Source organism: Nansenia antarctica (genome assembly GCF_963989245.1).
Source record: "Nansenia antarctica genome assembly, chromosome: 15".
Taxonomy (NCBI): Eukaryota; Metazoa; Chordata; class Actinopteri; order Argentiniformes; family Microstomatidae; genus Nansenia; species Nansenia antarctica.
In genome coordinates this window covers 23392664-23407693 of record NC_137685.1, presented here as the reverse complement: position 1 = coordinate 23407693, position 15030 = coordinate 23392664, and the positions used below count along the sequence as shown (strand labels likewise).

Genomic DNA, 15030 nt, shown 5'->3' with positions numbered 1-15030 from the left:
GTCATCTCTGGTCAGGGAGGCTGAAAACAGTGCGTGTGTGTGAAGTGCTAAGGGGGCCAGCGTAGGGCTTGGCCGGTCGCCCGTGACCAAGGTTAATATTTGAGCAGAAAGTCCTCTGGAAAGTGATCCTGTATGTGTGTGTGTGTGTGCAGCATGTGTGTGTTAGCAATTGTGTATTTGTGTCTTTCCCCTCCTTCTGTATCAGAGTGCCATGAACCTTTCCATTTGACTTACTTCAGGTGGATTATGGATTTAACCAAAACATGTACTGCTATATCTAAAGAATTTTCTCTTTTTTTTTCTTCTCTCAATTCTTTTTTTAATAGCTACATATTGCTAGCGTCATTGTTATGTTTTAGCATCACGTTTAAAACTGAACATAGTTGGTCTGACAAACTGTGGGTTTCAAGATATGCAAGCAGATGCTTCTGAGTTTCTCAACACTGAAGACAGTTAGCATGTTCATTAGCAAGCGCCACATCTCACACCTGATTCACTAATGATGGTGAATCAGGACTACAGGTAGAGCAGATGGGGAGGCTGGTGGAGGTAGTAATCGGAGGGCCGGCCCAGTGTAATGCATGGAATGGAATAAGCGACGGTATCAAACATACCATGCCTCATTCCATTCCATGCATTAAAATCAGCCCGTCCTCTGATTTCTACCTCCACCAGCCTCAGGTAAAGAGAAGCAGCACTACTGGGTAGAGATTGGAGGCTGTCCTGACCGGACCTTGTGTCTAAACGAAGGGGGGGAGGTACAGTATGTACTGTACGGTACAGGGCCAGTAAGGTTCGCCCACTGGGTTTGGCAAGAACTAGGAGGATAGCATATCTCAACAACAACAGATAACATGTAAATGCATCGTTTTTTCCAAAGCTACTGTCACTATCTGCCCTGCCGAGAACACTGTATCTGTTGCTATCTGACCCGCCATCTCAGACTAAAAGTATTCTTATCCCACTCAAGTTCTTGGTGAGATTTAGTCATTATGGAGTCGTGTTTACTTGCATAATGAGTGCGTTGAAGGGAGAGAGAAAATAATGTTTGCTTTGAGGTCTTTACTTTATTTCAGGAGGGACATGGGGACCGGATCATAATCTTTCAAGATAAGCATTTTTTGGGTTTGTTTTTTATCAGATCGAAGACTACCAATGTTTGGTTTTCTACTTGGGCTGAGCCTTTTCTTTCGATTGCTTTTGTTCGTTTGCTTTCATTTGCAATTTAAGTTAATCAGCCCCCAGTGGACAGATCTTAGATAAATGACTGAAAGCTTTTAATAGGATTTCATCCCAAACAAACAAACCTGAAGTTTCCTCATTAAAAATGAGCACTCAAACTGTGCTCTCCTGTAAAGCTTGTTATTTCGTTCTTTTATCAGCCCTGGTCTGAAAACACGCTGGCGCTTAAGGACAAACAAATGACTGGCTGCTATCAGCGAGAATGCACAAGAGGAAAGGTGACCCAACTGTTTTTAAAAGACTCTCACAACAACCCCTCAAGTGTCACTGAAACACCGGTGATTACCTTTTAGAGAGCACACCTGACAAGATTAGGCATTTTGCATATTGTTTCAAATTAATGTCCTCAAAAGAATAATGGGGTTTTATTGGCCACAAGTGCTTGTCAGGGTGCTTGACTAGGTAAGGTAATGTGGACTTCACTCATGGCCCCGTCAGAAACCAGTGATATCTCACTAGTTTGAATGTAAGGGTGGGCATAAAGCCTTTGTATGGGATAGTAGAGAAGGGGGCAGTAGGGGACAGGAGGGGGAAGGAGGGAGGGGGCAGGAGGGTGCAGGAGGGGGCAGGAGGGGGAAGGAGGAGGGGGGCAGGAGGAGGCAGGAGGAGGAGGCAGGAGGAGGGGGAAGGAGGAGGGGGAAGGAGGAGGGGGCAGGAGGAGGAGGCAGGAGGGTGCAGGAGGGGGCAGGAGGAGGAAGGAGGAGGGGGCAGGAGGAGGCAGGAGGAGGAGGCAGGAGGAGGAGGCAGGAGGAGGGTGAAGGAGGAGGGGGAAGGAGGAGGGTGCAGGAGGGGGGAGGAGGAGGAGGAGGAGGAAGGAGGAGGGGGGCAGGAGGGGGGAGAAGGAGGAGGAAGGAGGAGGCAGGATGGGGCAGGAGGAGGAGGAAGGAGGAGGAGGCAGGAGGGTGAAGGAGGGGGAGGAAGGAGGAGGAGGCAGGAGGAGGAGGAGGAGGAGGAGGCAGGAGGAGGAGGCAGGAGGAGGAGGAGGCAGGAGGAGGAGGCAGGAGGAGGAGGCAGGAGGAGGAGGCAGGAGGAGGAGGAGGAGGAGGAGGCAGTAGGAGAAAGGAGGAGGAGGAGGAGGCAGGAGGAGGAGGCAGGAGGAGGAGGAGGAGGCAGGAGGAGGAGGAGGCAGGAGGAGGAGGAGGAGGAGGAGGAGGAGGAGGAGGAGGAGGAGGAGGAGGAGGGCAGGAGGAGGGGGCAGGGAGGAGGCAGGAGGAGGAGGCAGGAGGAGGAGGCAGGAGGAGGAGGCAGGAGGAGGAGGCAGGAGGAGGAGGGGCAGGAGGAGGCAGGAGGAGGGGCAGGAGGAGGAGGCAGGAGGAGGAGGCAGGAGGAGGAGGCAGGAGCAGGAGGAGGAGGCAGGAGGAGGCAGGAGGAGGAGGCAGGAGAGGCAGGAGGAGGAGGCAGGAGGAGGCAGGAGGAGGGGGAGGAGGGAGGCAGGAGGAGGAGGCAGGAGGAGGGCAGGAGGAGGAGGGAGGCAGGAGGAGGGGGCAGGAGGGAGGAGGCAGGAGGAGGAGGCAGGAGGAGGAGGAGGCAGGAGGAGGGGGCAGGAGGAGGCAGGAGGAGGAGGCAGGAGGAGGAGGAGGAGGGCAGGAGGAGGAGGAGGCAGAGGAGGGGGCAGGAGGAGGGGGAAGGAGGAGGAGCAGGAGGAGGCAGGAGGAGGAGGAGGCAGGAGGAGGAGGAGGCAGGAGGAGGAGGCAGGAGGAGGAGGAGGCAGGAGGAGGAGGAGGCAGGGAGGAGGGAGGAGGAGGAGGAGGAGGAGGAGGGGAGGCAGGGAGGAGGAGGGCAGGAGGAGGAGGAGGCAGGAGGGGAGAGGCCAGGAGGGGCCAGTGAGGAGAGTTCAAGAGGCAGTCGCTGCTGCTGTCTAATTAGTGCGAGACAGCAGGGTCAGTCTCAGGGCAATACCCAGCTGGGAGCAGTGTGTGCTTCCCGCCTCCAGCGCACACACACACACACACACACACACTTACACACACACACACACACACACACACCCAACCCCACCCCACCCCCCCGCCAATCAACATGATGTCTGTAGCGGAGTTCCCCCTTCCACATGTTTAAGATGTCATGCTCTGCAGAGTGGCAACAATTGAGTGTACACGCTGTTTATTCTTACAGTAACCAATGGATTTATTGTTTAGACTGCCTGTGACATGTTTAAACTGCTTACAGTCGGGAGCCTTGTGAGCATATGTGAATACTGTTACCTCGGGGTCTCGACCAATCACTGTGGGTGCCCCCTCAAAGCCCTCCTCCGGATTCTGTGAACTTGGGGATGCTGTTTGGTAAACAGTTGCTGTGGTTTATTGTTTTAGTGCTCCATTCTGGAAGAGCTCCCCTAATGACACTCAAAACCTGGCCCGACTCTCTCTCAGTCACTCCCCCTTTCCTTCCCCCCCCCCCTCTCCCTCGCTCAGTCTCTCCTCCTTCCCTCTCTCAGTCTCTCCTTCCCTCCCTCTCTCTTTGTCTGTCTGTCTCTGCTCCTCTCCTCCCTCTATCTCTGTCTCCTACTGTTGTCGACCCTCCCTCGCAGTCTCTCCCCCCCCCCCCGCTCTCCCGCTCTCTGTCTGTCTCGGCTCCTCTCTATCTCAGTCTCTCCTCCCTCCCCCCTCTTAGTTTCTTCCTCTCCTCCCTCCTCCCTCTCTCAAACCCCTTTCACACATAAGAGCTTTCCCAGTAAATTCCATGGAATTTACCTGGTATGGGGCATGTATGAATGAGATTTACAGGGAAATTCACTTAGGCAATTACCCTGGTCAGAACCTTGTGTGATTCTATGTAATTTACAGGGAAGGCTTAGGTGTGAACAGAAGCCTGAAGCCTGGTCCGGCACGTAAAGTATTACGTATATCTGACGCATTTGACGCGTTTTCATGTGGAACAAGTCAACCAATCACAGTGAGTCGTTTTTCACTTTGTACTTTTGGTTTGCTCCGCTAATGTTATGGAGTTGGCTAGTTAACCCACGTCACATCAGCCAAAGTAGTGATGAATATAATTCCATAACTGGATACTACTTCATTTCCAATCATAGTTAGCTAGCTTACTTATTTAGCTAGATTACTTATCAAATGCACATTTGTGATATGTTTACGCAGTGCGCACCAGTGTGCAGTGCTTTTGGACTAGTATAGTATGTTTATATCAACGGCAATCAAGTGCTTTAGTTGGCGAGCAAACTTGGTGATGGTAAGCATAATACGAGTTAACTCGCTGTTAAATTAATGTGAAAAATATGATGATAAATACATATAAAACGGAGGTATGATATATGGCAGATATATATATGGTATACGGCAGTCTCACGCACCTGTCTCGTTCAAATTCACGTCTACTACGTTCCAGTTCTGCATCCAGTTGAATGCGTGATTCAAGTAGCTCGTGCCAACCCCGGAATGCCATTGACATGTGTGAAAAGACACAACGCAGTAACCTTAGGGAATTTAGCTCATGTGTGAACGGCGAAAATCACTAAATCACTTTCCATGTAATTTACAGGGAACTATGTGTGAAAAGGGCTTCAGTCTTTCCTCTTCTCCTCCCTCCCACTCTGCTCCTCTCCTCCCTCACTCCCTCCCTCTCTCTTCTCCTCTCCTCTCCTCCCTCACTCCCTCCCTCCCTCCCTCTCTCTCTCTTCTCCTCTCCTCTCCTCTCCTCCCTCCCTCCCTCCCTCCCTCCCTCCCCCCTGTAGTCTCAAGAGAGACAAGGCGAGAGAGACTACAGGAAACACCAGCTGCTAATCACAAAGGGCCTCAAACTGGGCTAAACTGTGGTGGGGAAAGGTTAGACCTATTCACGTCTGAATGTCCTATTTCTTCTTAGCATCTCTTTAGGCAGGGCGTAATTGTCAGGCACAGTGCCGCAGGTGTTGTTTTCAAAGCCTTCACACCTTGATAATACCCAACAATGGGCTTCTGAAAAGCATGGTGGCTTCCTTTGTAGTGCAGCTGCAAAGCAAAGGCTTTTAAAAAAGCCCCCACTGGTTACCTCCCGCCTGTTCCCTGAGGAGGAGGCGATCACTTGACAGGTTGATGAGGGAGGACTTGAGATTTACCAAAACGGGGCTTGAACGTTTAAATTTTTTTTTTTTTTTTGACTTTCGAGTGTTAATATCTACTGCTGGCTGGGGCTGAATAATCCAGATCAAGGTACTGAATCCAGATTCATGGAGATTCATGGCCCAGCAGTAGATATTCAGACGGACAACAACCTGTGGATCTCTACAGGGCAGTGAGGAGTAGCGTACTTGTAGGCGGTATGTGTTCATTACCCATCTTCTGCCGTAGATTGAAGACCCTTCTGTTCAAGCTATATCGTAACTGTTCCTCCTAAATACCTCCTCTTCCCTCCACTAACCCCCTGTACAGTTTCTCTACTATAAATCAATTAAAAAAGAAAGAAAAAATAAGCAATTCTTCCTTCTTCTAGCATTGGCCCCTGGTCATGGCATAGATTACTTTTTCTTATGATGACTGATGGATAGATGTTGATCACTTACTTAGACAAATGTATTTGTTGTAAGTCGCTTTGGATAAAGGCGTCTGATAAATGCCAACAATGTACATGTAATGTAAACGTGTTGCTGTGTGTCTCAGTTGGTATGAGCATGGGCCTAATGCTGAGGTTGTAGACAGGCTATTTGGGAGAAAGTTTGGTGGATGGGTGAGGCAGTTGAAATATGCCAGGATCCTTTGAATGGTTCATTTCAAGCATACTTCAGCAGTTTTATGTCATGCTGGCTTGCTTGAAAACCAATCTTAATCAGAGTTTTACGATAGCCATGTGAAGTTTGTTGTGTCACCACAGTGGTGTTGGCAAGTACTTAAAGGGGCAATCTGGGATTGATACATACATTTTCTGACATTTTAATTGTGTGACGTGTGACGTGTGACGCTGCACACCGTTGATTGGTCAATGGAAATCGTCATCCCATGTTCATAGATTTCTTCGCTAACCGCCATTTTTAAATACCACAACAGATTTCGCTCTCGGAAAATGTCACTTACTGTTTCTGTAATAACTTATTAATAAAGATTAGAAAAATGATGATAACCATCTTATTATCTTAGTTTAATGTCATTTCAAACATTTGTTGTTTGAATATCATTACCCCTTTAACATGGCCAGGAACCCTATTTTGAGAGGGTTCTTATGCGTGTAACTTATTACATGTTTCAATGGGAAGATTGAGATAAAACAGATGCGCATCAAAGTCAGTCCTGCTGGCAATAAACATCAAATACAGTTTTTATACACAAAACGTGAACAATGTTGCAGAGTTCATCTATTTGTGTTCATTCAGTCATCTCTTCTCCTTCCTGATCACAATTCAGGCCATGTGTTGCTCTATCTATGACATCAGCGGTCGAGCGGTCAGAGAGAGAGAGAGACCTTTCCTTCTGGCTACGTTAGGGGTTCGAGTTAGGTTTAGGGTTAGGGTTAGGGTAAGGGTTAGGGTTAGGGTTAGGGTCAGTGAGGGACCTTGCCCTCCGGTTGACCCCCTCTGTTGTGCAACTTGAACCAAAAACTGAGAGCACTGTCCCTGCGATCTCATTGGCCAAACTACTTGAAGGTCAGCCCCTGTATTCATATCGCAGCGGCAACAATAGGTCAGAGGTCAAACCTATGGCTTTGGCCCTAACAATGTACCTGCCAAGATGACCCATGAATGGAGCATAATAGCTGTTTGGTGTGTGTGTGTGTGTGTGTGTGTGTGTGTGTGTGTGTGTGTGTGTGTGGGGGGGGGGGGGGGGGGGGGGGTATGATGTAGTGCAATAAGGCTAGACAGAGAATGCATTATGTGGTGCGAATAAGTTGTAGAAATATAATTGGGGACCTCACATTATCATGACCTATGCTATGTCAAGAGTGATATCATAAACGTGTTATAATCATGCAATTGCAACATGCAATGCAAACTCCATGGGCACAGGCATGCATGCAGGTAGCCTATATTCCCCAATTCCTTACTGCATTTATGGCTAATCAAAGAGGACAATGATATGCTGTGGACACAATGACAGCCACAGGTACATGCATATAAGCCAACTCGACACTAATGCATTCGAACATTATTTTGTTAATACTATACTGTATGTGTAATTGTACCTGCTAAATCGTGACCTTAGAATGATAGGGTTCTATCTCCGTTTAGGGTAGTTCAGAGATATTGAGCGTCAAAGTTTTTACATTCCATTATGTTCTGTGAGATGGAACCTTTGTATGTTATGAATTACTAACTCAAAAATGTCAACATTTTAAAAATAAATAATATTTTAAAAACCACACAGGCATTAATAAACACCTAATGGATCAGATTATGTAAAAAACTCAATTTTGACCCAAAATGGAGATAGAACCTTATCATTCTTCACGAAATGTCAAAAAATGCCAATGCAAAAAAGTTTCATTTACCTTTTTAGCTCCCTGCTTTGCAAACTCCTTGGCCAGGTGACGCCCGATGCCTCGTCCCCCCCCCGTGACCAGGACCACCTCCCCGGTCAGGGGTCTCCTCCTGCTGGGCAGCAGTAACAGCACGCTCGCCTTGACTATGTAGTACAGAATCTGCAGGGGGAAAAGCACCATAGCACCCACCGTCTTCAGATCCATCTCCCTGCAGGTTCCTTGGATTGGATCAACTCAATTATTATAACACTGTTTGCGAAACAAGAGACGTTTAAAAATAGTGCTTTTTGATCTGCAGAGATTAAATTAAAAAAGTGAAGTTTCCTGCGATGTCCTTTGCCAGATCAAGAGTTCATAGGTTCTGGAGTGAGATTGGAGTTATATCCGTTTGAAACCAATACTGTTTTGCAAGTTGCAAGGATTGCAAAGTCAATGTTTCATAACAAGTCATTAGGCAACTCAAAATAAAACAAGCTCTGACATGTTCTCTCTGTGCAACAGAGCAATCTGTGCAATGTTCACTTGTTACGCTCTCTACTAAGTCCCGCAGTGACTCAAGACTCAACGCAACTCCAGTAGCCTAAACACAAACGCGCGAGCGCACGAACTCCTGCGCTGACATGCGCTTTCTGCAACAACCCAACTGCAAGTGCTCAGTGTGCACAGTGTGTTCAGTGTTGTTCCCCTGTCCTGAACGGGACGTCCCCGCCTCTGTGCTGCTGGGGTGGACCTGGATCTGAAGGGAGTTTTGCAAGAGCATTAATCCTGATTGACAGGTTGACTGGTGGAGGAATATGTTGCTTTACTGTGTGACTGTTGCCTCTGTGTCTCCCACCCTCTCCCCACCCCCCAAGGCGCGCCTGTCTGCTTCCCTAGCCTGTTGTAAATGTAATGAAGTCACATTTCAGTAGGCTTAGGTCCTCATGTCATTTGTGTATGAAACAATTTATGTTTATTTATTAATTTAGGGTTAAAAAATATCAACAATTCTCACTGTGCACATTGCCAAACCAAAGTGAACGTATGACACATCATGACACTTGAGAAAACACTCAAACAGGTTTTTGTATGCTTACAGTAGCCTAATCGTGACGTTAGAATTATACGGTTCTATCTTCATTTTTGTGAAAAATTTAGTTTTTTACATAATCTGATCCATTAGGTGTTTATTAATGCCTGTGTGGTGTTATTTTTTTAAATGTTGACATTTCTGAGTTAGTAATTCATAAAATACAAAGGTTCCATCTCACAAAACATAATGGAATGTAAAAACGTTGACGCTCAATATCTCTGAACTGCCCTAAACGGAGATAGAACCTTATAATTCTAAGCTCACGATTTGTGTATGAAACAAAAAAAAAAAAATATCAACAATTCTCACTGTGCACATTGCCAAACCAATGTGAACTTATCATGACACTTGAGAAAACACTCCAACTGTTTTCTATGCTTACAGTAGCCTAATGTTACTCAATCCAGGGTTTTAGATTAAGTACTCATCTAAAAACATGAATTCATTCAAACATATATTCAACACAAATTGCAATGCAATCATGTGTTGAATACAATGACTTGCTAGACAGTTACACCATAAGTTACTGGTCAACTGCCAGTCAGATGGCTGATTCTTATTCTTATTCTTATTATTGCATATGAGGGTTCATAACAGGTGCTGGCTATTGCCCAGTACAACTAGTCTGTTCCTAACAGGCGCACACTATTGGCTGATACAACTGAAGGGCACTAATGATGACACACTACTTCATGAGACGACGACGAATCCCCTCTGCAGAGAGGGGGGGAGTGTTGAACCGTGAGAAAAGACATGTAACAGATGTTGTTCCTATGACTGTACGCCTTCACCACAGTCAGAACCACCCCTGGTTGTGGTGATCTGTCACCAGACAGCATCAGATCTCTCTATCTGTGGCCCTGCTGTCCCCGTTTGAAGGATGAGGCTCAGTCAGGCTCAGTCCAGTCAGAGAAAGCTGCATGGCGAGGCAGAAAAACCTGTATGGATACCTTCCAAAAACCCAATCCTGTCGGATTCACAGGGCCGCAGACGAGATTCCTGTGTGTGATGTTTGGCCCCGGCTGTGATTTAGACCGGGTAGAGGCTGAATGGAGGGATGGGTTTAAAGAGCAGCCTCACAATGGCAGCTTTGTGCTGGGCTCAACCTCTAAGGATAGACTGGGACACTCAGACTGGTAAAAGGCTAGTCGGTGGAAAACAGCTCCAGATGCTGTCATTTTTCCTCTAGACAAATCTCTGAGGACAAAAAACAAGATTTATGTGCTGTTTTGAAGTCACATTACATACACCCCTGGTTTACATTGAAACGTCATTCTGAACTGTGGGTGAGATGAACATGAACTATAACCAAATGTATACTTTTGCATTTACCATGCTTTTGTTGTACCCTCAACATGTATAAAGAGTTACTATAGGTAGGCATGTGAGAGAGCCTTGTCTGCTATCACTCAAGCCATCACTGCCATCTACAGGCGAACAGTGGAAGTTCAGACGTGGATGGCAGCTCCAGCTAAACAGAGGTCAACATTCTTTCCAGACAGTAGTAGGCGTCTTGGTTCGATTGCAACCACAATTGAGAAATGGGATGACCATGTACTGGTCTCTTGTTCAATCAGATCCTTGGATGATCATCATTGCAACAAACATTCTCCTTGCGACTAGAGAACTAGACAGGGGTAGTGGTGGTCTAGTGGATAGTGAGTTGGACTTGGGATCGGAAGGTTGTGAGTTCAAATCCCGCCTGAAGCCACACCACTACTAGTGTGCCCTTGGGTAAGGCACTTAGCCCTCAGTTACTCCAGGGGGAATGTCCCTGTAAGTCGCTTTGGATAAAGCGTCTGCTAAATGGCAAAATTAATATTTAAAATTATTACTTATCGATTAGTATTCATCTTTCATTAGATAATCCTGATTTGCAGAGCCGGAGAACCAGTTTGGGCCCTGAAAACCCTAAACCTAACCCGAACTCTAGAAGTAGGATCCTAGACTTGCAGTCCTAAACCTACGGGTGCTGAAACTGCTGTTGGCTGGTGCTCCGGCTCTGCAGACATATAGTATTGGATTTCTCCCAAACATTTCCAAGTGACATGCTCCCTCCTGAAGACACTTTAAACAAGTCTAAACTTAAACCAGATTTGTGGAAACTCTGAGTCCTCTGTCAACTATGTCATTGAATAAAAAATACAATTCAAGATAGGAACTGTTAACAATTAAAATGTTCCATTTCATTGTTTGTTGTTGAAAATGAAAACTATATTTCTTTGAAGTGATATATCAGATGTTGTCTCAATTCACTTATTATGATATAAGTTACATAACAACATTGTTCTCCACTGGCCATAAATGTGTCCTCATTTATGACCGTGCAAGGCAATAGTCTACGTTATATCATGTAGCTGTCAATTTGTGAATTAAATTGGGTGTCGTTCATTCGTCATAATCTATACATTTTTTGTCTAATCTAATAATGTCTAATAATTTCATTTAGTTGTTTAGTGTACATAATTCAATTCCATAGAATCAGCTGAACAACAGTTCCCACAGGCAGTTAGGTTGCTGAACAGCTGATCCATGCGGCACTGCACTTGGCACTTTCCACCCTGCACTAAGCATCGTGTACTATACTGTTGTTTTGTTTGTATTGTGGATTATGTTGTTGTGTGTGATACTACAGAGAGAGACGAGGCTGAAGAATTTCATTGTATTAATACATATGACCATAAACTTGAACTACAGTAACTACAGTAAGTAACTACAATGAAATTCACTCCCCTTGATTGGCTGGCCTGGCACACACTCCCAACATGCACTTGAGAATCAGCAAGGTCAGACAATGTGCACACACACACACACACACACACACACACACACACTCTGGGAGGAGTGAAGAAAAAGCAAACCCAAGAAGCTAGTGGCATGAAATATTGACTCCTAAGTACTTTCAGTAGCTACAGCGGAATCTGTCTGGCAACAACCATGGACATCGGCACAGCAATCCTATTAATTGGCTTTGCTGCACTCTTCGCAGCCTTCCTCCTTCTGGTAATTGGTGTTGTGTATTCTGAGCTGATGAATTCAGAGATTCCTCATGGGGTTGCAAATCGAGGGAAACTGCATATAGTTCATGGCCTGTTTGTTGGCATAGCAATTGTGGTGAGTATCTATCTTTGGAATTGTTCCCTGCTTATTATTTTATGTTTTATACAAGTCAAATCATGTTCGTGTCTCTTGTCGAAATCATTAATTTAAGTTATTCCTTAGTGGGAAGTAAAAACCCGCTCATGCTTGAATAATATTAAAAGGGAGTTTTCTGCTCTTGTTAAAACACGGTTGTCCTTAGTCTGTCCCTTAGCCACTGATAACACTGTGCAGATAAGGGAACAGGTTTCAAATGAAAGTCAATGGGAATCAGGATGCCATTGTTTGAAAAAGGGTACACGAGGCACAGTTTCTCCGTCGACGTACAAGTGAACACAAAAGTCTACTTCGGGTAGATTTATAACTGCTTCTGATGTTCATCACCTTCTAAACTGGCTTGATAGTTTTCTTGTGGACGACTATGCAGTCACTAAACTATTATTGCAAACAATATGAATGTTCTCTACACACAAACATTCTCCACATTGTTTAGTATTGACCTCAGGTTGAAGCTGCCAGCAAAATACAGCTGATTTACAGTAAGTGCTAGTTGATCGTACAGATTCAGAAGAGTACATGCTTCTACAATAGTACTTTGCGGCTGAAAAAGAAAACAGCAAATTATTGTTTATCCCTTTACAATCACGGCGGCGCCTCCACTCCTCACCCTCTCCCCTCCCATGGCTCGATCCTGCAGCGCAAAAACATAAACCATTTTTTAATATTCTTCAATATTCCTGAAAACAAAGTTTCCCCACAATAGTTGGAGACCACCACAAAGGGACACAGACCACACATTGCATTGATTTGCAGTAATCGAATAGAATACAGAGTACAACAGAATCAATTGAGAATTGATTTCCATATTCAGGTGAATAGTTGCCTCTACAATAGTTCTGTAAGTTATTGGACCTCCCTTCTCTCTCCCCTCCCCCCCAGGGCCGTATCCTGGAGCGTCTGGGTTTTTGTCACCAGGTCCACTTCACACGCTGGTTCAGACGCCGCTTCCTGGACCGTGTCAAGCGGGTTCCTCCGGGGCTGCGTGTGAAGGACCTGACCTTCTCGGAAGTTCCTGTCCGAGTGTACGAGCCCACGGCCGTCACAGAGGGACTCCGGAGGGGCCTGGTGTATTTCCATGGAGGAGGATGGGTCATGGGCAGTATAGGTAACAACGTGAATAGGCCTGCAACGTAAAGGACAACAGGACCACAGTAAATGTCTGCATGTGAATGCATCAGTGGGAGGCTGGTGGAGGTCGAAATCGGAGGACGGGGCTCGTTCGAATTCATGGAACGGAATGTGTTGTGATACCGTTCCTCATTCCACTCCACGCCTTACCATGAGCCCCGTCCTCCGATTTCGACCTCCGCCAGCCTCTGCTAGAGTGCCTATTATGCAATGCTGGTCTGGTCACTATCCAATGCACTGTCTGTCCTGTGTTGTCCTGTTTTTGCACTGTTTTTGTTCATGTATACATGTGAAAAAAGCATAAATGCACCTACTGTAATGCCAAAGCAAATTCCTATATGTGTCAAGCATAATGACAATAAACGTTATCTGAATCTGAATCTGAATCTGTTTGGGTATTAGTAACGTGGGTATGTACCTCTGTGTTCAGACTGTAAATGAGTGTGTACTGTTTCTCCTCATCAGATTCTGCAGATGATGTCTGCAGGCACGTTGCCAAGGAGGCCGGAACTACGGTGGTGTCCGTCGGGTAGCAACAACTCTCTCTACTGTTTCCCTCAAACGGTGCCTTCCGAGACACGTCATTACGCTTAGCGAAACCGAGTGTAAAACCCAGCGCTCTGACATCTGACATGTTCTCTCTCTCTCTCTCTCTGCCTGACCTCTGACCCCCCCCCCCCCCCTGTTCAGATACCGGCTCGCCCCCGAGCACCGCTACCCTGCCGCGCTGGACGACTGCGAGGCGGCCGCGTGTCACTTCCTGTCCGCGGCGGAGGCGGAGTTCGGCGTGGACCCGGCCAGGGTGGCCGTCGGGGGGGACAGCGCCGGGGCCAACCTGGCCGCCGCGCTGTGCCAACGCCTGGCGAAGAAGGCGAGGGGAGGAAGAGGACAGCAGCTGCCCTCTCCCTGTGCCCAGGTCCTGATCTACCCAGCCCTGCAGATGGCAGATTTCAACCTGCCCTCGTACCAGCGGAATCACGCTGTGCCCATATTGTTCCGCGGCCGCATGGCCTTCTACTTCCTGCAGTACGTCGTCGGGGACATGAGTGTGTGCCAGGATGTGCTGGAGGGCTGTCACGTCCCCCCGGAGCTCAGGCTAAGCTACCAGAAGTGGCTCTCTTCTGCCAACCTCCCTCCAGAGATGCAGCTCTCCCTCCCAGCCAAGCCCTCTACAGATAACTACGGCTACTGGGAGGAGGTCCCGGAATACAACGGAGAGGTGTATCACACGGTCAAAGCGGGTCTGGAACACGAGGTCTCTCCCCTATTGGCTGACGACGACCTCATCCGCCTGACCCCGCCCACCTTCATCCTCACCTGCGAGTACGACGTGCTGAGGGACGAGGGGATGCTTTACCGGAAGCGGCTCCAGGACCTGGGATTGGACGTCACCTGGCATCATGTGACCGACGGGTTCCATGGGATCCTTAACTTTCTGAACCAGGGCTGGCTGACCTTCCACTCAGCTACGCAGGTGGTAGATAGTGTGGTGAACTATGTGAAAACACTGTGAGAAGACACACCCTTTCATGTTCCTTGCAAGTGTATTTGTTTTTACAGTGTGACAAAGTGAATGAATACAAAGCTATGAATAAACGTTGCGTTCTCATTTTAAATCAAGTCATGCGTTTCCTTTGTGCAGAGTTTTGTCGAGGCATATATTTTATATCTGAATGCGAACCAGTGTTCAGCAGAAATTATAGTCGGCATCAATTGAGCACTAAAGCAGCTATTGGGCAAGAGTCATATCCCCAGGACTCGCGCAGCATTTTAAAGTAGAACACTAAAGTCAGGTTATTTATGCAGGTCTTTTGTCACCTACACGACTGCCTGCCTGCCTGCCACAAACTGTGTTTGCTGTATCCATAGCAACAGAACTCCTTCCCTAGTCCCCTCCTGTGGCCGTGTCATAATGGCTGCAGGTGGAAGGCAGTGTCATAATGCTCTCTGTTTGACTAGCTAACAACGGCTTGCAGCTTGTTAATACACAGATCAACATTATCTCCTGATCTGCTGTGTGTGGCACC

General features: G+C 47.0%; 2 protein-coding genes across 2 annotated transcripts in view; one reads left to right on the top strand and one right to left on the bottom strand.

The window, feature by feature from the left end:
• The window catches only part of dhrs3b (dehydrogenase/reductase (SDR family) member 3b), a gene marked incomplete at both ends in the record, with an annotated part of 16117 nt that extends 8269 nt beyond the window's left edge, over positions 1-7848 (bottom strand). Inside the window, one exon of the mRNA XM_080545934.1 lies at positions 7654-7848. Coding sequence (XP_080402060.1) covers positions 7654-7848 — 195 coding nt within the window. The remainder of the gene's footprint in view (positions 1-7653) is intronic.
• A 3805-nt stretch (positions 7849-11653) lies between these two features.
• On the top strand, positions 11654-14516 carry aadacl4 (arylacetamide deacetylase-like 4; the record flags this gene model as incomplete). The annotated part of the gene is made up of 4 exons (XM_080546194.1): positions 11654-11830; positions 12755-12980; positions 13469-13532; positions 13694-14516. The coding sequence occupies 4 exons, from the start codon at positions 11654-11656 to the stop codon at positions 14514-14516; spliced, it is 1290 nt and encodes a 429-aa protein (XP_080402320.1).
• Positions 14517-15030: the final 514 nt, after the last annotated feature.